Below are 22225 nucleotides of genomic sequence, written 5' to 3' on the forward strand. Positions count from 1 at the left end.
TTAGCCATTATAATGAAGCTTCAGGAGGATGCAAAGAACAGTGTGTCTGTTTTGCCCTGCTTGAAATTGAAGCCCAAGCCTTTGTGCAGAGGAAGTGGGAAATGCTCTCCACTTCTGCACGGAACCCTACCCACCACCTAGCCCTCTAACCCTTGTTCCTTTCTGGTAGCAGCCACTGTCATTAATTTAATGTGAATCTGTCCTGTTAGTATGTATCCATGAAAAATGGTTTGTTTATGTAAATGTATTCTTATTCCTTCTAACTACTGTTGAGTAATGTGTCGTATCAGTGAACTTCATTTTATCCAGTCCCCAATTGTGGACATTTTTCATTATTTTTCCAGTTTCTCACTGCTGCAGTAATCATCCTTTTACTTTTGTGGTCTCCATGTGCAAATGCCTGAGGATTTTTCTAGGAGGCTGTATATCTTTACCTTTTAATGATTACAGGGGAGGTCATTCCTCTGTGAGACTTGAGGAAAACATTGCTTTAAACTTTCTTTATATTTTTATCTGTGATGAGAAAAGTAGAATTATTCCAAATCTTTAAAAAATTTTTACTGAGCCCTGGCTGGCGTAGCTCAGTGGATGGAGCACGAGCCTGCGAACCAAAGAATCGCGGTTCGATTCCCAGTCGGCACATGCCTGGGTTGCAGGCCAGTTCCCAGCAGGGAATGTATGAGAGGCAACCATACATTGATATTCGCTTCCTCTCTCCTTCCCTTCCCCCTCTAAAGATAAATAAATAAAATCCTTAAAAAATTTTTTTTTACTGAGAAATACGCTTTTTTGTGGTCCATAATCCCTTATTAACAGTTTAATTGAGACCTGTTTATTTTACTTGGAATGTAACATATATGTTATTTCAAAAATACTAATGGATTACTGGTGCTGTTAAAACTGTATTACTTTATTACCATTCTAAAATTCAGGAAATCCTGGATTCTAAAACACATCTAGCCCCAAGGGCTTTGAAGGAGGAGTCATGGGCCTGTGATTCCTCCTGTGGTCAGCATTGATTGGAAACTTGGTTGGCAGATGTGGCTGCCAAATCACAGATAAAGTTTTGTTTTATTTAAAGTTAATGGAAACTTTTTTTTGTGATTACTGAGAATTCAGGCAATTTCTTCTCCTTCAGTTGTATGCCAAGAGTGTGTTTATTTTTAAATAGCAGTTCTTCCTTTTTTGATAGCTATAACATTCAAAGTGTTTGTGATGATGCAAATGGATTTTAAATTCAGTAGAACTTTTGTTTTATATAAAATGTTTCAAAAAAATAATGAAGCCCTTTTCTCAAGCATACGCAGAGGTTGTTTACTGATTTTAATCCTTCAGGATTCATATAACAAAATTTAAAACATCACTAACAGCCCTGGCTGGTGTGGTTCAGTGGTTGAGTACTGGCCTTTGAATGAAAAGGTCACCAATCTGATTGCCAATTTAGGGCACGTGTACCTGGGTTGCAGGCCAGGTCCCCAGTGGGGGGCGTGCAGGAAGCAACCACACATCTATGTTTCTCTATTTCTCCCTCCCTTCCCCTCTCTAAAAAAGGAATAAATATAATCTTTTTTTTAAGTTCTAAAAATTTTTTTAAAAACCATCATTAACAGACTATTTTAGCCTCTATTGTCTAAAGTTGACTTTTAACTTTGGATCTATAAACCTCCGGTTTTCATGTGGTTTTTACAAATTTTGATCAGTTTGTTTTCAGAACTGTCAGTTAAATTACGCTGTTTTTTATGTAGTTTTACGGAATGCAGACTATTTCTCCTATTTCTCCTTTGACCAGTATGGCTCAGCTGGTTGGGCATTGTCCCACAAACTGAAAGTTTGCCATTTGGCTTCCTGGTACGGACTTAGGTTGTGGGTTTGGTGCCTGGTTGGGGTGTGCAAGAGAGGTGGGTGATCTGTGTTTCGCTCACATCGGTGTTTCCTTCCTTCCCTTTCTCCCTTCCTTCTCCTCTCTCTAAATAAAATAAAATAAAAATAAAGTATACGGTTCAGTGCCTTTTAGTATATTACAACCCTCATCATTATCTAATGCCAGAACATTTCATTGCCCCGAGAAACCCCCGCGCCCTTGTTTATCTCTTCTCTCTTCCTCTCCCCTGGTAACTGCTCATCTACTCAGTTTCTAGAGCTTTTATTAAAAAGAAGGTCCTCCCATCTTACTCTTCTTCAAGAGTGTTTGTTAGCCATTTGTGGCCCTTTGTATTCCATGTCTTCTAAGTTCTACCCCAAAAGATCCTGTTTTATTGGAATTTCATTGAATCTACAAATCAGTTTGGGAGGTTTGACATTTTTATTATGGGTTGAGTTCTTTTAATCAAAACCATGTCGTAGTTCTACATTTATTCAGATTTTAAACCTTTCTTGGTAAAATTTTTTTTCTTCACAAGATGATTATTTGTTTTATTAAATTTACCCCTGAGTAACTTATGTTCTTTGTAGTTTTAAATTGCATTTTGTGGACTTCCGCCAAGATGGAGGCATAGGTGGAAACACTGCCTTCTCCCACAACTAAGTTTGACTACAACAAAAGTTTTGGAGAACTAGAACACACCGAAAGACCAGAACACGGAATTATATGGAAGTCCGACAGCTACGAACTGTTCAACGGGGACGGTAAGAGAGGAGGAACCAGCAACGGAGCTGGGTCGGGCAGGACAGATCCCCTAACCTAGGCGCTAGGCGCTCGGGCAGCCCAAAGCCAGTTGGGGTGCGGGGCAGACTGACCAAGGTCGCACATTTGCGCACAGTGAGACGGACCACGCAGGCCCCAGGGGACGAACCCAGTGGTGGAGGGCCAACAGCGGTGGCACACTTGAGTGCAGTGGAACGAAACGCGTGGGCCCGGTGACAGTGGTGGCTGCGGTGCCGGTGGGGGTCGCGGCAGCAGGCGGCAGAGGGAAGCCATTGTCCCTCTTTGACCCCGCCCCCACATACAACGTCACAACCCAGCGACTTAGTTGCCCTGCTCTGGTGAAAACCTAGGGCTCTGATCCTGCTACTTAACAGGCACGACCAGCCCAAAAGATGGCTCAAGAAGAACTCAAAGTCCCAGAGCCAATAACCCTAAGCGACCGAGAAATTGCCAGTCTCTCAGAAGCCCAATTTAAGACACTATTTATCAGGATGCTCACAGAATTGGTAGACTACAGTCACAAATTAGAGAAACATATGAAGGCTAAACTAATTGAAATGAAGGGAGATGCACAGGAAACCAATAGCAATGGAAAGGAAACTGGGACTCAAATCAATGGAATGGACCAGAAGGAAGAACGAAACATCCGACCAGAAAGGAATGAAGAAATGAGAATTCAAAAAAATGAGGAGAGGCTTAGGAACCTCCAGGACATCTTTAAATGTTCCAACATCCAGATTATAGGGGTACCAGAAGGGGGAAAGAAACAGCCACGAGTGGAACACTTATTTGAACAAATAATAAAGGAGAACTTCCCCAGTCTGGCAAAGGAAATAGACTTCCAGGAAATCCAGGAAGCTCAGAGAGTGCCAAAGAAGTTGGACCCAAGAAGGAACACACCAAGGCACATCATAATTACATTAGCCAAGACTAAAATGAAGGAGAGAATCCTAGAAGCAGCAAGGGATAAGGGGACAGTCACCTACAAAGGAGTACCCATCAGACTGTCAGCGGATTTCTCAAAAGAGACCTTACAGGCAAGAAGGGGCTGGAAAGAAGTATTCCAAGTCATGAAATCCAAAGACCTACAGCCAAGATTGCTTTATCCAGCAAAGCTTTCATTTAGAATGGAAGGACAGATAAAGTGCTTCTCAGATAAGGTCAAGTTCAAGGAGTTCATCATCACCAAGCCCTTATTATATGAAATGCTAAAGGGACTTATATAAGGAAAAGATGATGAATAATATTAACAGTGAAAGTACAGCAAACACACAGGTATTAACAACCACACCTAAAACAAAAGCAAACCAAGAGGACAGCTAGATCAGGAGTGGAACCATAGAAATGAAGAACACATGGAGGGTTAGCAACAGGGGAGTGGGAGGAGGAGAATGGGGCAGAAGGCACAGAAAATAGCATAGATGGTAGGTAGAAAATAGATAGGGTGGAGGGCGAGAATAGTGGGGTAAATATAGAATCTAAAGAACTTGAGACATGTGGTTATAAACTAAGGGGGGGAGAATGGTGGGGAAGGGAGTGTGCGGGTGGAGGGGAATGAAGGGGGGGAATAGAACAACTGTAATGGTATAATCAATAAAATATATTAAAAAAATAAATAAATTGCATTTTGTAACCGATGGTGTTATTGCTGATTTTAGGATCACTTAAGTTTTTAAATATCTTGCATCTCACAACCTTGCAGAATTTCTTACTAGGTCTGAATCTCTTGAATCTTCAATATTCATAATTATGCTCTCTGGAAATTGTGACACGCTTACCTTTTCTAGTTCCTTACTGCTTTTTTTTTTTATGTGTATGTGGTGTTTTTTAAATTTTTTTAAATTTAATTCTTGTTCAAGTATAGTTTTCTGTCTTGTATTGCCAGCCCTGCACCCCCAATAAAGATTTTATTTATGTTTTTAGACAGAGGGGAAGGAAGGGATAAAGAGAGGGTGAGAAACATCAGTGTGTGGTTGCCTCTCACGTACTCCGCACCCGGGAACCCGGCCCACAACCCGGGCATGTGCCCTGGCTGGGAATCAAACCCGTGACCCCTTGGGTTCCCAGGCTGGCACTCAGTCCACTGAGCTACACCAGTCGGGGTGTTTTTTTTTTTTGTATTAGGGACTCTGGTGTACTGTTGAATGGTCAGTGTGTTCTTAGTTTTTAACAGCTTATATTAAAACAGCCCACAGATCAGCCTTTCCTAAGAAACTACTCATTCCTTGCTCAGGAAAGGTTCATCAGACCCAAAAAGAAAGGAAAGACATACCTGAGATTTGCTTATCTTTTCTATCTAATTTTGTCAGTTTAAACTTCATTAAAATTTAGTGTTATTCATATTTGGGGCTTGTTACATTCACAGTGCTTTTATTTGTAAAAACATCCAACTTACGGAGAAATGTGTTGTTCAGGTTTATTACTGCTGATTGCTTTATATTCCCCATTACTAGCCTCTTAGCCAAACTAGTATAATTTAATGTATTTTAAAAACATTTGTGTTAGTAGGTGAATATGGGTAAAAAGTTTATGCCAGGTATTTTTGTACTGTGTTTATTCTTGCAGCTACTCTGTAAATTTCAAGCTTCTAAATTTAAAATTATTTCTATATGAAAGTGTCTAAAATGTGAAACATAATTCATGAAGCCCGTGATCAATAATAGAATATTATTGATCAATAGAATAAAGAATTCCTATGAGTATAATAAAAAAAGACAACTCAAAAAATAAGCAAAAGACTTGAAGAGGTACTTAACAAAGGAAGAGATGAGAATGGCCAATAAGCACATTAAAAAGTGCTCAATGTCTTTTTTCATCAGGAAAATGAAAAATAAAACCACAATCAGGCACCCCTCTAGAATGGCCAAAAGAAGACTGACAGCACCAAGTGGTGTGAGCTTGTGGAGCATTTAGAACTTAAGTGCTTTGGGGAGTGTAACTTTTTGGAAATGTTTGGCAGTTTAAAAAAATGAAGTGAAACATTCATGTATCCTATACCCAGCAATTCTATTGTTAGATACTAACCCATGAGAAATGAAAAGCATTGCCATAAAAAGTTCTGCACAAGGCCCTGACTGGTATGGCTCAGTGGGTGGTTGCAGGCCAGGTCCCCAGTTGGGGGATTGTGAGAGAGGCAACCAGTTGATGTATCTCTTGCCACATCAGTGTTTGTCTCCCTCTCTTTCTCACTCTCTTCCCCTCTCTCTGAAAGAAACAGGAGAAAACGTTTTGTTTTCCTGTTAGCTTTTTACTGAGAATGTATGACTTTAGAAACCTTGGGTAGTTTGAATTGCAAACAAGTGGACAGTGCCTCCATTTGGTTAGTTAATGAGAATTGTAGTCACCACCATGTGTTCCCAGGTGCTGGGGTCTACAGGAAGGAGATTTGACTTAGCTGGCAGTCCAGTGCTTAGCACCCTAGTTTTTCTTTCTAAATGTTACTTTCTTTTTCTTTTTTTTTTTTAAGATTTTATTTGTTTATTTATCTTTAGAGGGGAAGGAGAGAGGGCGAGAAACATCAATGTATGGTTGCCTTTTGTGCGTCCCCTGCTGGTAGTTAGCCTGCAAGGAACTGGCCTGCAACCCAGGCATGTGCCCTGACTGGGAATCGAACCGTGATCGCCTGGTTTGCAGGCCCGCGCTCAATCCACTGAACTACGCCAGCCAGGGCTCTTTTTCTTTTTTTAATGTTACTTTCTTGATCATCCAAAAAAAACCCAAAACAAACACAAACAAAAACCCCACAATTTAATTGTAGAAAATACCCAAAGTCAAGAAGACAGTGAAGTAACTCACAACTCCACCACCTAGAAGTGGTGTTGGTTAATACCTTAGGTATATTTCTTTTTGTCTGTTGTAAGTAAATATTCACACAATATTTATTTTTAAAAACACGATGGGATGAAGTTGAAGTGCTTAATTCACCATTTGCTTCATCAACATTTTTCTTACTAAATATTCTGCAGTGGTTTTTCAAATGACTGTCTATAGTAGTGTTCCTTGATGGAGATACTGTTCAGGTGCACTTTGTGCATTGCTTTATTGCACTTCACAGGTATCCATTTTTTTTTAAACAAGTTGAAAGTTTATGGCAGCCTCTCCTCTAGCAAGTCTGCCAGTGTCGTTTTTCCAATGAGCATTTGCTCATTTTGTGTCTTGGTCACATTTTGGTAATTCTCTCAATATTTCAAACTTTATTCATATAGTTCTTAAGGTGATCAGTGCTCTTTGATACTATACTATTGTAATAGTTTTTGCGGTGTCATAACTACATTCATTCATCATATAAGATGGTGACTTCATCGATAAACGTGGTGCATGTTCCGACTGCTCTGACTGGCTGTTACCCTTTCTCCCTCTCTTTGGGCCTCCCCAGTCCCTGCGACAGAAGGATGACTTGAAATTGGACCAATTTATAACTGTAAATGGCCTCTAAGTGTTCAAGTGAAAGGAAGAATGCACATCTCTTGCTTTAAATTGAAAATCAGATGCGATTAAGTTTAGTGAGGGGGAGCATTGGAAAGCCTAGATAGGCCGAAAGCTGGGCCTCTAGTGTCAATTAGCTGTATTGTGAATGCAGAGGAAAAGCTCTTGAAGGAAATGAAAACACGAATGGTAAGAAAGCAAAACGGTCTTACTGCTAATACAGAGAAAGTTTTAGTGGTCTAGATAGAAGATCAAACCAGCCACAACATTCCTTAAGCCAGTGCCTTACCCACAGCAGGGCCCTCTCTTCAGTCCTCTGAAGACAGAGAGTTTAGAAAACTTCAGAGAAGTTTGAAACTAGCAGAAGTTGGATTGTGGTGTTTGAAGAAAGACGCCCTCTCCATAACGTAAGAGTGTTTCCACCGAAGCAGCTATGGCTGATTTAGGAGATGGCAGCACATTATCTAGAAGATCTAGCTAAGTTAGTTAATGAGGCTGGCGACCCCAAACAACAGAGTTTCAGTGTAGATGAAACACATATATTAGAAGGAGATGCTATCTAGGACTTCATAGCTAGAGAGGAGTCAGAGCCTGGCCTCAAAGCTTCAAAGGACAGGCTGACTTACAGGGGCTAATGCAGCTGGTGAGTTGAAGTTGAAGCCAATGCTCATAATGCTGTTCTGGAGATCCTAGGGCCGGGCCCTTGAGAATTATGTTAAATCTCCTCTGCTTGTACTCTACAAATGGAACGACAAAGCCAGGGTGACAGCACATTTGTTTATCTTGGCTCACTGAATATTTTAAGCCCACTGTTGAGACCTATTGCTCAGAAAAAAAAGATTCTTTTCAAAATATTACTGCTCAGTGACAATGCACTCAATTACCCAAGAGCTCTGATGGAGAGGTACAGCGAGATTAATGTTGTTTCCATGCCTACTAACACAACATCCATTCTGCAGCCCTTGGATCAAGGAGTAATTTTGACTTTCAAGTCTCATTATTTAAGCAATACATTTGGTAAGGCTGTAGCTGCTGTAGACAGTGATTCCTATCCACAGCATAAATTGAAAACCTTCTGGAAAGGATTCATCATTCTAGATGCCAGTAAGGATGTAGGTGATTCATGGGAGAGATCAAATACTCATATTAACAGGAGTTTGGAAGAAGTTGATTTCAACCCTCATGGATAACCTACGGGGGTTCAAAACCTAGTGGAGGAAGTAACTGCAGATGTGGTAGAAACAGCCAGAGAACTACAGTCAGAAGTGGAGCCTGAAGATGTCACTGAACTGCTGCATCTCTTGACAGAACGTTAGCAGATGAGGAGTTGTTTCCCAAGGATGAGCAAAGAAAGTGGTTTCTTGAGATGGAATCTACTCTTGGTGACAATAAAGGATTTAGACTGTTACATAAACTTAGTTGATAAAGCAGTTGTAGGGCTTAAGGGGGTTGACTCCAATTTTGACCGACGTTCTGCTGTGGGTAAAACACTATCAGATGGTATCATGCTACAGAGTAGTAATTCATGAGAGGAAGAATCGGCGCTGCATACTTCGCTGTTGTCTCAGAAAATTGCAGCAGTCGCCCCACCCTTCAGCAGCCGCTATTCTGGTCAGTCAGCAAGTCCCTCTACCCGCCAAAATGGCTATGGCTCACGAAGGCTCAGGTGATGGGTAGCATTTTTTAGCTATAAAATATTTTGTCATTAAGGCATGTACATTGTTTTTTTTTAAGGCCTAATGCTATTTATTGCATACTTAATAGACTACAATATAAAGTTAACTTTTATATTATTGGGGAACCAAAAAGGTCACGTGACGGTTTCCTGCTGTATCCGTGGTGATCTGGAACCGACCCTGCGTGTCTCTGAGGCATGTGCCTGTAAGCACCTTTTTAGCTATTGCTCACGCCAAGACCTCTGACATGGCGGGGAGCCACCACATAACCCTTTCTAATTACAGCCCCCGCGCTCCCCCAAAGGCAACTACTGTCCTGACTTTATGGAAGTTATTTTCCTGCTTTTTATTACTTCCCACTTGTATTTGCATCCGCAACACTATAGTTTAATCTTGTCTGTCTCTGAACTTTTTATAGATGGAATTATTACGCTATGCATTCTTTTGTTCTTTCATTCAGTATTTTGTTTTTAAGAATCCATATTGTTGTGCATGGCTGTAGTTGGCTTATTTTTCATTTTATAATGTCTGTGTATTGAGTACACTGACTATATTGATAATATTGATGACGGGCACTTAGGTCGTTCATAGCCCATGTTACAGATGGCGCTGCCATTAACATGCAGGTGTGAGTTGGGATGTGTACAGACATGTACTTCTCTAGGGAATCCACCCCGAGGGCTGACATTGCTGGGTCGCAGGATGTTTATCTTCAGCTGTACCAGATAATGCCAAAGCATGATCTCCATGGTTGGATCTGTTTTCAGTGTACCCGTTTTACATCCTCACCAACACTGCTTGGTATTGTTAACTTGCATTTTAGCTCTTCTCAAAGATGTGATGATACTTCATTGTGGTTTTAATTTGCATGAGTATCTTCCTCATCGTTGTGGTGAATACCTTTTAATTCAGATGTTGGTTTTTTGGACATCCTCTTTGGTGTGGTGCCTAATTCACATCTTCTGCCTATTTTTCTTCTGTATTTTTATTTTTATTTTTATTTTTTTACTCATTTATATGGTCTAGATCAGGAGTGTCAAACTCATTTTCATCAGGGGCCACATGGCGTTACGGTTACCTCGAAAATAAATTGATAAAAACTTAATATTGTAGATAAAGGGACTCATGAAGTTGATGAATTATATAGTTGTGGATTTCCTTATAAATTCTGATATATTTATAAGAGGGAAAACCATGATTTTACCTACCCTCTTCACATATTTTTATTCAAAGAAGGGGACATTCCATCCCCAATTATTTCTGCTCCTCTTCTCTCCAAACGCCAGTATTCATTTGTACTCCTTCCTGGCATTGAGGTGTGAGGTGGTTGCCGAGTTTTCCTTGGGATGGGTGGGATTTAATTCTGGGCCTCAACAGTAGCACCTGTTGGGAGAAGCATTTATTGGATGAAAACTTGGAACGGAGCCCTCCTGTGTTGTCCAGCTCCGTCCCCGCCGCCTTACTTCGGTTTGGCTCTTCGCCATTTTCACTTCTTTCAGAGTCTGACTCTTCTTCCTGCCTCCTGACTTCCCGTGCTCAACAGAATGAAATTCCTAAAACTAATCATTCCCCTGACTGTAGAACCATCAAAATCTTAATCCCTCAGCACCCAGCGTCTTACCGCCCTCTTGCTAGAGAGATCTGGAGCCTCCTCACACACCCAAATGCCCACATACCTACCGAAATTTGAGGTTTCTTTGAGTTTGAAATGCTCTTCTACATCGCTCATCCCATTGTCTAGAACTCCCTCCTTCCACACCACCGCCAACCGATTAGCCTACAAGTTAACGTCTTTCGTTTATTTATTTATTTGTTTATTTTTAAATTTTTATTTATCTATCTTTAGAGGGGCAGGGAAGGAGAGGGAGAGAAATATCAATGTATGGTTGCCTCTGGTGTGTCCCCTGCTGGGAACTGGCCTGCAACCCAGGCATGTGCCCTGACTGGGAATCGAACTGCGATTGTGTGGTTCGCAGGCCCATGCTCAATCCACTGAGCTACACCAGCCAGGGCTATTTATTTTTTTAATTAAAAAAATTTAAGCTAACATCTTTTAAAACTCAGCTCCTTACTTTCTGTCCTCCATGCCTTCTTCCCTTCAACCTAGTAACTTAGATGCCTTCTCCTGGCAGCTCCTGTTCTCTGTGCGCCTCTCTCACTGTGCCTCGTAGTAGGGGTTTGACTTTCTCCCCTACTCCACTCAGCTCCTTGAGGGCAGGTTCCTGTTTCCCACTCCCAGTAACTATCCCCACCCGACCCTACCCCACCCCTGCCAAACTAGCATGGTGTAACTTATAGGAGGCGCCTCTTAAATGTTAAATGAATGATTGGGTGCAAGTTTTATTTAACTTTCTTGATATATGTGTGAAAAGAACTTGCTGAGAAAGGTTGGTTAGAAGGGAGAAGCAGTGTACACAGTTAGAGGTGACTGCTGAGCTTGGAGGATTTTGCAGGGTTTTGCTCACCCGAGTTTCCCTTGGCCGTCACAGAAGGATGCCCTGCAGTGGTCTCGCAGTCCAGCTGCAGTGGAGGGAGAAGAGCCAGAGGACACAGCTGACGTGGAAAGCTGTGGGTCTAATGAAACCAGCACTGTGAGTGGTGAGAATGATGGTAAGTTCCCTTAATAAGGTGGGTGAAGAGCCACAGCGATTGTTAAGGACTAACTTATTTCCCTTCGTTCCAGTATCACTCGATGAAACATCTTCGAATGCATCCTGCTCTACGGAATCTCAGAGTCGGCCTCTTTCCAATCCCAGGGACAGCTACAGAGCTTCCTCGCAGGTAGGGAGGAGAGTTGGTGACTGGGCTGGGAGATAAGTGAGGCCAGGAAGAGACACGACTCTTCCTCCTGCGGTTAACTGTGGGCGTGTTTGCAGAGCAGAGGAAATCAGTTTGGTCTCCACCTGTTAGTACCCTTTAAAAGTGGGTCATAGGAAAAGTGGGTCATAGGTCTGAGAGCAGTGATTTGTTTTTTTCTTTATCATGGCTGGATAATGCAGGGGGAAGTAGAGCACAGCGCAGAGTGGGGAGAACGTGAGCCTGGAAGTCAGTGGTTTGAATTACGGCCTTTTCACTCACTAGCTTTGGGTCTTTGGGCCAAATTCCTTACCTTTAAAATGGGGATGATGATAGATTCTTTTCAGCTTGGGTGAGGCGTGGCACAGGGCCGGCACCTGGCCCATTAACAGTCAGTGCTGCTGTCGGTGTTACCTGCCCACGCTGGTCGAATACAAACTGGGTTTTATAAGACAGTGGAGATGCAGTCGAGGGGGACTGCTGCTGTGGCCCTGCAGGTGACTCGGGCTCTTTCTGTATTCCCTCTGGGAATATAGGCAAACAAGCAGAAGAAAAAGACCGGGGTGATGCTGCCTCGAGTTGTCCTGACTCCTCTGAAGGTAAACGGGGCCCACGTGGAATCTGCGTCAGGTATGTGTAAACTCTTGATTGGGGTGCCCCTTTCGCAGCCCTGGCACCTGCCTCCCTCTGGCAGGTCTCTGACCTCTAGGTCATGTGATGCCAGTGGAGTCAGGAGCCCCTCCTTGGGCAGGCAGCGCGCTGTGGTGGTGAGACCTGCCTGAGGTGCCAGTGCTGGGCTCTGCTGTGCCCTCCCATGTGCCTCACAGGGAGGTTGTGAGGGTCTAGTGAGGGAGTGTGCAGTGCAGGTGCTTGTAAAAGGTGTGGTGCTGTGCACACTGAGACAGCAGTTCGGCATTTTTACATGATATTTTAAAGCCAGCCCATCAGGTGTTGAGCTCTCACAGCCCAAGGCTGGGCCAGGAAGCACCCAGTGTCGCTGGCAGCATCTCAGGGAGAGCTGGGAGAAGTAAGCTTGTCTGGGAGACATGGGCACGGCGGGTGATACTTTTGACCAGTGGAATGCTGTGCCTTCAGGGTTCTCGGGCCGCCATGCCGATGGCGAGAGCGGCAGCCCGTCCAGCAGCAGCAGCGGCTCTCTGGCCCTGGGCAGCGCTGCTATTCGTGGCCAGGCTGAGGTCGCCCGGGACTCTGCCCCGCTCCTGAGAGGCTTCCGGAAGCCAGCCACAGGTGAGTGTCTTGGCACTCATTTTTCTGCCTGTAGAGGGGGCCCCACATGCCAAGTGACATGTACTTTGTTTAGCCGTTTATCTTGGGTGGCCCTCTGTTTTGTTTCCACCTTGCATTTTGCCTATTCCACGTGTAGATCATCTTTGCTAGACTGAGAGAGGAGAACTTGTGGGCAGAGATGGTGCCACGTCGCTCCTTGTCTGTCCCTGTAGGGCCCAGACTGTGCCTGCCTTGGTGGCACTGTTCAGTCAGTGTTTGAGGAAGCGAGAACTCCTTCTGAGCTTCTTAGTGAAGAATTCCAACACCCATTTTCTTTCTTGGATAACGAATGTCCTGCCGCATGTGTTCTCAGCAGTTTAGTTTCTGTCAGGTGCCCTTTCTACAACCTCGTCAGCATGTGGAATGGAAGCCTGAGTTGACTTGGGAAGATGCAAACACATTCAGTAGTGTGCACCTCCCACACCCTGTAGGGCTCCTTGCAAGGCCAGTATGCTGTTGGCTCTTTCAGGATTTATCTCTCAAAGCCCACGTGCAGGCTTTTTGTAAGTGGGTCACAAGAAACCATTAAGAGGACTTGTTTTGGCTTATGAAAATTAGAATAAAACATTGCCCAAGTGGGAAGTAAGTCTGCTTTTCCAGCTGATCAGCATTGCTAAATCTGAGGTCTCAGAGGTCTCTCTATTCTAAGTACAAGTAACATTTGCTGAGGCTTCTGTGAGAGGTATTGACTTTTTAAACGACTCTTAGTACCTTCCTGCATGGAGATCATACCTCTCAGTGCATTTACAATGAGGCTTCTGCAGATTTGCCCGTAGTGTGCTCCCTCAATCTGTGTTAAACAACTTCCATCGTTTCACCAGTTGACTTGTGGAGCCTGTTCTCCAGCTTGGGAGGGAGAGTCAGACCCCTGCCCCCTGCCTGGTTCTCTGTGGGGAGAGTGTCCTCTTCAGGCTGTGGCACAGCCTGGTGCGGGCTTGTCTGAGAGGAGGCGAGCCCAAGTGCTCTCGCAGGTTCGATGGCAATGGAGAGAGTAACTGCGACATGCAGGTCCTGGTGGACTGGTAGTTGAGCGTATTATGTGCTGATAAGTTCTGGGTTGCCCGGTTGTTGCCACCAGAGTTTTTTCCCATCAGTTAGCATTTGCTTTTTTGCTTTAAAAAGCTGAAAATCTACACCTTGCTTTTTACTGCTTTAAAAATCACAGGTCAAATGAAGCGCAACAGAGGGGAAGAAATAGATTTTGAGACGCCTGGGTCCATTCTTGTCAACACCAACCTCCGGGCCCTGATAAACTCGCGGACCTTCCACGCCCTGCCATCCCACTTCCAGCAGCAACTCCTCTTCCTGCTGCCGGAAGTGGACAGACAGGTACGGATAGGTAGCCTCCTCTTTGCTTCTCTCTGGGCTCCTGTGTCTTTGTAAGTTTTTTATTTATTGGATTATTTGCCTGATCCTTCTAGGTGGGGACAGATGGCCTGCTGCGTCTCAGCAGCAGTGCACTGAATAATGAGTTTTTCACCCATGCGGCCCAGAGCTGGCGGGAGCGCCTAGCTGATGGTGAGTAGAGGTTCTCATCTCCGATGGCTCAAGAGGTGCCTGCCGTGGGTGGTGTCACTGGTCTCCTGGTGTTAAAACTCAAACACTTGTTTTCAACAATCTCTTCTTTCTCCCCCAAGGGATATGTAGTATAAGGCAGAGACTTTCCTCATAATACTGATAAACGTGGCAGGTGTCAGTGTGCTCCGTAGCTCTAAAGAAGGCTCAGAGTATTGGGGCTTTTACTGCTTTGTGTGTGTGTGTGTCCATTTGCATTGCCTCTTCATTATGAAAACTGTCCAGTCCTTTTTTTCCCCAATAAGCATATGGTGTTGTCTGGATGGGTGGAAGAAAGTGCACCATGGCATTCAACTTCACATTAATCTTCATTAGATGCTCTATTTTAGACATTGTCACTTGGAGTGATTGTTAGCTTCTAATGTAATTTTGTGGGGAAGCAACAAGGGGGGTATCTTGGGAGGTCCCTGAGACACCTTCCAAGTTCATTAATTCATTAGGAGGACTCATAGCACTCAGTATAGTTGTCTTCATGGCTATAGTTCATTACAGCAAAAGACTGCAGAACAAAATCAGCAAAGGGCAAAGACGACCGGAGTAAAGTCCAGGGAAACCAGGAGCAAACTTCCAAGGTCCTCCCCCAGTGGAGTCTCACAGGATGCACTGAATTCCCCCACCGAGTTATGATAACACGTGTGAAATGTTGTCTACCGGGGAAGCTTATTGAAGACTTGGTGCCCAGGGTTTTATTGGAAGCTAACTATGTAGCATGCTTGTGCCTGGCACATACCCAAATTCCAGATTCCCCAAAGGAAGGCGGGTGCTTGTCATAAACTGTCTTGTTTACAGAAACAGTTTAGGTGCAGTGAGCCATTCGTATCAGTTAGGGGGCGGGAACCCTCTCCATATCCAGGTTCCCAGATGTCAGCCAAGGGCCAGCCGTGTAAGCAGGCCTTTCTGAGGGTGTGTAGTCAGGCCTGCTAGGTTAACTTTTTTCTGTGCAGGAAGTAAGAATGGTTCTTTGTTCGGTTGGTTTTTGATTTGCTTTTTTGAACAGTGTGTTGCTTGCTGTTTGATGACTAATCACCCTAGGGAAGCATGAACTTCCCTGTAACAGGCATGTTAGTTCTGTCCTGAATGAGAACATGATGTTAGAGATTCTTTGGAGGAGACGGGAACCAGCATGAAGATAGCGAGAGTTAAAAAAGATCTCTAAACTCCCCAAAGTCACTGAAAACTGAGGAGGTAGCACGCACATCCTGAGTGCATGTGCTCAGAAAGTGTTACTTCTCTCCAGGTGAATTCACTCATGAGATGCAAGTCAGGATACGACAGGAAATGGAGAAGGAGAAGAAGGTGGAACAGTGGAAAGAGAAGTTCTTTGAGGATTACTATGGACAGAAGTAAGGCACTTGGTTGCTGTGAGTGTTGGTCCAGCTTTTGGGGGATAAAGACACAAAGTCATGCGTACTTCTGGGTTGGATGGGAACGTGGAGGTCGAGGTGCCTCGGCTCATGGGGCCTAGTGCCCACCATAGGGAAGCTACCAGGGGTTTTCCTGTGGCTAGTGCTGTGCACTGCAGGTGTATTTTGTTCCGAGATAGCTAATATCTGGGTGTGTGTCATTCATGGAAGGGAATTAGATATGGCTTCTCTGCCCTGTAACTGATGGTGTGCATTTGGTTTGCAGATTGGGTTTGACCAGAGAAGAGTTGTTGCAGCAGAATGTGGGCCAAGAGGAGACTGGAATCAAGAGTGACTTGCGTGTCTCAGGTGAATCAGCAAGGCCACAGCGTGGTCCGGCCGCCCGGCAGCGAGATGGGCACTTCAAGAAACGCTCTCGGCCAGATCTCCGAACCAGAGCGAGAAGGAATCTGTACAAAAAACAGGAGCTAGACCAAGGAGGGATTCTAAAAGATGCACCAGACGTGCCCCTCTGCAAGGATGGGGAGGCCAAGGCTGACTCAGCAGGGGCAGGCAGTCCCCACCTGCCCGGCACATCCTCTGCAGCCCCTGACCCCGAGGGCCCCAGATTCACGGTGGAAACTGGGGCTTCTCGGATCCAGGCCGATCCAGACAACCTGGCACGGGCCTCTGCCTCTCCAGACAGAATTCCCAGCTTGCACCAGGAGACTGTTGATCAGGAACCTAAGGATCAGAAGAGGAAGTCCTTTGAGGAGGCAGCCTCTGCGTCCTTTCCCGAAAAGAAGCCCCGGCTTGAAGACCGTCAGTCCTTTCGTAACACAATTGAAAGTGTTCACTCCGAAAAGCCACAGCCCACCAAAGAGGAGCCCAAAGTCCCGCCTATCCGGGTAGGAGGCTCCTTCCCCTTGAGGGCCAGGAGATTTGTGGAGCCCCTTTGTCAGGCTCTTGTGTTGGTTATGTGGGCATGTAGAGTCCTGTACAAGAGATCCATTCCTGAGACCGAGTTGACGATCAGGGGAGTGAGGTTCTGTTCTGCCGCACTTGTGTGTTCACTCTGCTGAAGTTACCTCCAGGGGTCAGACTCCCATGGGGTTTGGGACTTCCTGGGTGGTGGTAGATTCTTTGTATAGTGGCGCTCGTGGTCCCACCAGAAAGTAAATTTAGAAGTGCAGCATGTAACAGCCTTTGAGTAGAACCTTCTTGGAATGGTGTGGTGTTGTGGACAGGTGCTTGACCACGACAATTTAATTTTTAAGGAAAATGATTTGATTGTCTAGGCCATAGCCCCTAAACTATTAGAATCCTCATTTAGCTTTATAGTGCCTAGGTCTAAACACCCAGGCAATTAAAACTGATTTCCAATTCTTCTTTTGCAGATACAACTTTCACGTATCAAACCACCCTGGGTGGTTAAAGGTCAGCCCACTTACCAGATATGCCCCCGCATTGTCCCCGTCACGGAGTCCTCCTACCGGGGCTGGACTGGCGCCAGGACCCTCGCAGACATTAAAGCCCGTGCTCTGCAGGTCCGAGGGGCGAGGGGCCACCACTGCCATCGAGAGGCGGCCGCTACTGCCATCGGAGGGGGGGGTGGCCCGGGTGGAGGTGGCGGCAGGGCCACCGATGAGGGAGGTGGCAGAGGCGGCAGCGGTCGTGATGGTGGTGAGGCCTGTGGCCGCCCTGAGCCCAGGGGGGCCCCCAGAACCCCTGGAGAGTGTGCGTCAGATCTACAGCGAACACAACTACTGCCGCCTTGTCCTCTGAACGAGGAGCATGCCGCGGCTGGAACTGCCACGCCCAGAGCCAGGAGGGAGCACGTGGCCTCTCTCAGAGGGGAGGAGAGCTGCCCACTGCGGGGGGCACCAGGCACAAGCGGCCCGGAAGATGCCTCCCAACTCCCCATTGCCCCAACTGGGGACCAGCCGTGTCAGGCTTTGCCCCCATATTCCTCCAAAACCCCAGCACCCGAGAGAGCAGTTGCACAGCCTCTGTTGCATTTAGATGTTAGAACTGAATGTGAGTCTGGTACCACTTCTTGGGAAAGGGATAATGAGGAGCAGGGACCCACTGTCCCCACCAACAGTGGTCCTGTTCAGTCTTTGGTGGGGGATGTTGTAATAGAAGACAGAACTGGCCGGGCTCTGGACGGTGACAGTAATGCAACCATGAAGGATCCTGTGAATGTGACCCCCAGCTGTACCCCTGAATCATCATTGGCCGGCTGCCTGGAGGACAGACAATCTGATGGTGAGTTAGGGCTTGGTGAGTCACGCCCACCCGTGCGGGAAAGTGCTACTAGAAAAGAAGACTTGAAAACCGAGGCCCTCGTCTCTGATGGTGCTGCTCTTCGGGTGCCTGGCCTGTCACAGGAGGGGGCAGTGGGACAGCCTGAACCAGGTTCCAGAGAGAACGGTCCAGCTGTTGAGCCCCAGGTCGGAGAGGAGTGGGGCAAGGCGGCTGCCCCCATTCCTGCATTGCCTGAGGGGTTGACAGCTGAAGAGGGCCTAGATCTGCCTAACCGTCCTTCACTCTGGGCAGTGACGTCTCGGGGCTACGTCGACAGCACAGGCAACTGCAGACAGGTGGATGGTAACAAGCTGAAAATCAATGGAGACTCTGAAGCACTGAGTCCTCATGGTGAGTCCACAGACACAGCCTCTGACTTCGAAGGCCATCTTTCTGAGGAGGGCAGTGAGGCCGACCCTGGTGAAGCCACGGTGACGAAGAGCTCCTCGGTGGTGGACAAGGAGGAGAAGGAGAAGCACGACTGGGACCGTCCTGCCGTGCTCTCCAAGGTGAATGGTGACCAGAGTCTGGTTACAAGGACAGACAGGATCGCTGCTCCTCAGAGCTGGGTGTCTCGTGTATGTGCGATTCCGCAGAAGATCCCAGAGTCCCTGCTGCTAGCCAGTACTGAGTGTCAGCCGAGACCTGCACCCCTGGGCAGGCCTGGGTCCTCCGTGGAGGCCGCTAACCCACTCGTAATGCAGTTACTGCAGGGCAGCTTGCCCCTGGAGAAGGTTCTTCCTCCAGCCCTCTCTGGCAGCAAACCTGAGTGCCCACGACTCCCGCTTGCGAAAGAGCAGCGGATGGGATCTCTGCGAGATGCTGGGAGTAGCGGTGGTGTGGTTGGCAGGAGCAGCCCTGACAGCCGTGAGGCAAACGCTGGTCTCACCAGGCTGGAGGCCACCCAGGCTCCAGGAACGCCCCAAAAGATTTCCAAGGTGGTCCCAAGTTCAGACTCCCTGTATCCAGTGACAAATCTGACGGCTGCCTTTGGGAAAGTAGAAGTGGATTCCAAAGAGCAGTTCTCTTCTTTCAGTTGTGAAGAACGGAAGGCAGGCCGTGATCTGCCCCAGGGCAGTAATTCAAATGCTGCTCCAGGCAGAGGTCCAGGAAATCTCACTACCTCGAGAGCCTCTTGTTTCTCACCTCCAAATGTGGTCTCCGTGGGTCCTGATCAGATAAGTCGGGCCCTGGGTGGTCAGAACAGTGCCGGAGGCCAAGGGAAGAAGCTCTTTGGCTCTAGGAACCTGGCGGCAGCCCTTCAGTGCCCTCGGCCTGTGGAGCCAACACCGCTGCCTGCTGATGCCCCTCCTGGCTTTCCCAGTAGGAAGTTGGGGACAAGTAAAATCTCTGTGTCTGGTGGGGTGCAGACTGCCAGGGAGGACTGGGTTCCAAAGCCACCACCTGCCTCTGTTGGCAGCATCAAGAGTGAGAAGACTTTTGTGGGGGTGCCTCTCAAGGCGAATGCAGAGAACAGAAATGCAGTCGGGCCTGGTCCTCGGGATCTGGTGGATCACTTGCAGGCAATGCCTTTTGTCCTTGACCTGCCCTTCTGGAAATTGCCTCGAGAGCCTGGGAAAGGGCTCAGTCAGCCTCTGGAGCCTTCTTCTATCCCCTCCCAACTCAACATCAAACAGGCATTTTATGGGAAACTATCCAAACTCCAGCTAAGTTCCACCAGCTTTAATTACTCCTCCAGCTCCCCAACCTTCCCCAAAGGCCTTGCTGGAAGTGTGGTGCAGCTGAGCCACAAAGCTAACTTCGGTGCGAGCCACAGTGCATCACTTTCCTTGCAGATGTTCACCGACAGCAGCACAGTGGAGAGCATCTCGCTCCAGTGTGCGTGCAGCCTGAAAGCCATGATCATGTGCCAGGGCTGTGGTGCGTTCTGCCACGACGACTGTATTGGACCCTCAAAGCTCTGTGTATTGTGCCTTGTGGTGAGATAATAAATTATGGCCATTGGAAAAGTTGTATATTTCGTGTGTGTATTTTGATAATGATTGATCTTAAATCTGTATACAGAATATCATTGATATATAGACTCTGTCTCTTGAGGCAGGAGTGCTCTTGCCTCTCCCTGAAATTTATAGTGCTAAAGGCCCTCTCTGTCACCAACCTTCCCGTCTTGTTGGAGGGGTTTCCCACAGGGCAATTGGTTGGGCTGCTCAAGCCCAACCGGCCAGCTGAGCCTTCCTGTAGACAGTTAGAGCCTGGTGTGGCGTGGGGAGCCTGCCTGAGCCCAGAGGGACTTGAAACTGAAGAAGGAAGGTTTGTTCTCCAGGGAGGGAGCTAACCTACCCAAACTAAGTAGAAATGTCAGTCTTCCACTGCTCCCTCCCCTCCTCCTTTCCTTCTGCTACTGGGGGAGCTGATGGTTGGGGAAGAACCAGCCCAGGGCTACGGTAACTCCCTGCATTGCCCACCAGGGGGCTCAAGCACCTGCTGACCTCAGGGTCAAGGTTCATCCTGATGCCAATTGATGGAGTCCTTTTGACCTTTGGTTTTGTTGCTGAAGCAAATTTGGGACTTTGCTGTCTCATTACAATCCACTGGCCCATAAGAGCTTTTTGGAACCTTGAATAGACCTGCTTGGACATTGGGGTCGGGCATAAGGCTGTCTGTCTGAAAATGCCATCTGTAGACCTCGGGAGTCAGGTGTCCAGATGTTCAGCAGGTGAATGCCTCTGCCTGACACCCTTCTCATCACTTTGGACTCATGGGAGCGGGCATCTCCACGCACCTGTGTATGTGAAAGTCATTTTACATTTCAAAGCAGTGTGTGTTTCTTATTTTTATATTTTTAACTATCCTTGGATGTATAAAGTGAATTTTTGGGCTTCTGTAAGTATGCTCTATGCACCTCTAATGTTTTATCATGTAATTTATATGTTGTACACAGTACTGGCCGATTCTGTAAATGGATGTATTGTACAGAGAACATGAACGTCTCTCCCTTACTTCACGTCTTGGGCATCATTGCATTAAAATGGTGTAATAGACTTTTCTCCACCTGTGTCAGAGCCGCTGCGTGCTGTGCTGCCCGACCTGAGGGTGCAGTGAGTGAGTGACTTGTGATCTGCCAGGGTGGTCCGGTACCTGTGTCATGGGTCACCTGGTGGACCTGCTGTAGCCTGCAGAGCCGCCGTCAGCCTGCCTGCCCGCTACTGAGAAAATGCGTCTTGCTCCTCACATCTCTCCTCCAGTCTTCACTGGCTGTTCACTGCCATGTGTGACAAATCACCACCACCAGTGTTAAGTGCTTCTGAACTCGAGGGTGAGTGCCCTGGGCAGCCCCCAGGTAGGCTGTCTCGACCTAGCTCTGGGGCCACCGCCCGTCAGCAATACCTGGGCCTGTGCTCTCCTGGGGCCACGGGGCTCCTTTTGACACACTTTTGACAGCAGGTTGGGGAAGAAACAGCCAGGCCTGCTGCCTGCCTCTCTCCTAACACATTTCTAACAAATAGATGTCTCCGTAGTTGTCTTTCCTCACCCTGCTTCCTGCCTTATTTCTTGTACCTCAACTTGTCTCAGAGTTGAGAGCCCTTGTTTAACTTAAGTCTCCCCATGTGAGCGCTTCTGTGTGAAGTACAAAATCGGTGTGACTGCAGCTGATCTCATTTCATCTGAAAGGTTTTTCATTTTTTTTCTTTCCGTTTCATCCAACGTGGCATTCTTGTCATCTGAAGCCTGAGTGGGAAGTTGGCAATGTGGTGGTGATTTAAACGCAGTATTGGCCAATGCAAGTTGTCAACTTTAAGAATCTGTTTACCAAAGACAGGGAGCAGAGGCCCAAGTGTGGTTGATCCTCTCCTTCCTTCTGCTGTGACCTTTGGGGCCACTCTAGGGTGCAGTTGGAAACTGGTCTGCTCCATGGGGCTGCCCAGGGGAAGCACTGCTCTTGTATGTCTCTTGTGGTATTGGAAAAATAAACCTGTGCAACCTGCGCTGTGGTCTCGGTCATCTTCTGTGGCTGCTCCACGGGGGTGGGAAGGAAGGTCAGGCTGGAGTGTAGAAGTGCCATTAAAGGGGCGAGTGCCGGCTCGCTCACCTTGGCTCTGGGGCTCATGATGCCGTAAGGAGCGCTTCTGTGCGACCAGACCTAAAAGCACAACTTGTCAGTTTCATAGGTCTTTAGACCCTGCGTGATGTGGCAGACTTGCCCGCGGTGT

The 22225-nt window shown here is 46.7% G+C and overlaps 1 protein-coding gene across 3 annotated transcripts in view; it reads left to right on the forward strand.

The window, feature by feature from the left end:
* The window catches only part of ASXL1 (ASXL transcriptional regulator 1), a 69332-nt gene extending 47332 nt beyond the window's left edge, over positions 1–22000 (forward strand). For all 3 annotated transcript variants that reach the window (XM_037043849.1, XM_037043850.1, XM_037043851.1), the window contains 9 exons: positions 11235–11355; positions 11429–11526; positions 12078–12171; positions 12637–12789; positions 13994–14157; positions 14250–14346; positions 15641–15746; positions 16033–16654; positions 17144–22000. In XM_037043849.1, the coding sequence (XP_036899744.1) occupies positions 11235–11355; positions 11429–11526; positions 12078–12171; positions 12637–12789; positions 13994–14157; positions 14250–14346; positions 15641–15746; positions 16033–16654; positions 17144–20002 (4314 nt within the window). In that variant the 3' untranslated portion in view covers positions 20003–22000. The remainder of the gene's footprint in view (positions 1–11234; positions 11356–11428; positions 11527–12077; positions 12172–12636; positions 12790–13993; positions 14158–14249; positions 14347–15640; positions 15747–16032; positions 16655–17143) is intronic.
* Positions 22001–22225: the final 225 nt, after the last annotated feature.

The sequence above is a fragment of the Sturnira hondurensis genome, unplaced genomic scaffold (assembly GCF_014824575.4).
Source record: "Sturnira hondurensis isolate 20B ecotype Veracruz unplaced genomic scaffold, ASM1482457v3 Scaffold0004136, whole genome shotgun sequence".
Classification (NCBI taxonomy): Eukaryota; Metazoa; Chordata; class Mammalia; order Chiroptera; family Phyllostomidae; genus Sturnira; species Sturnira hondurensis.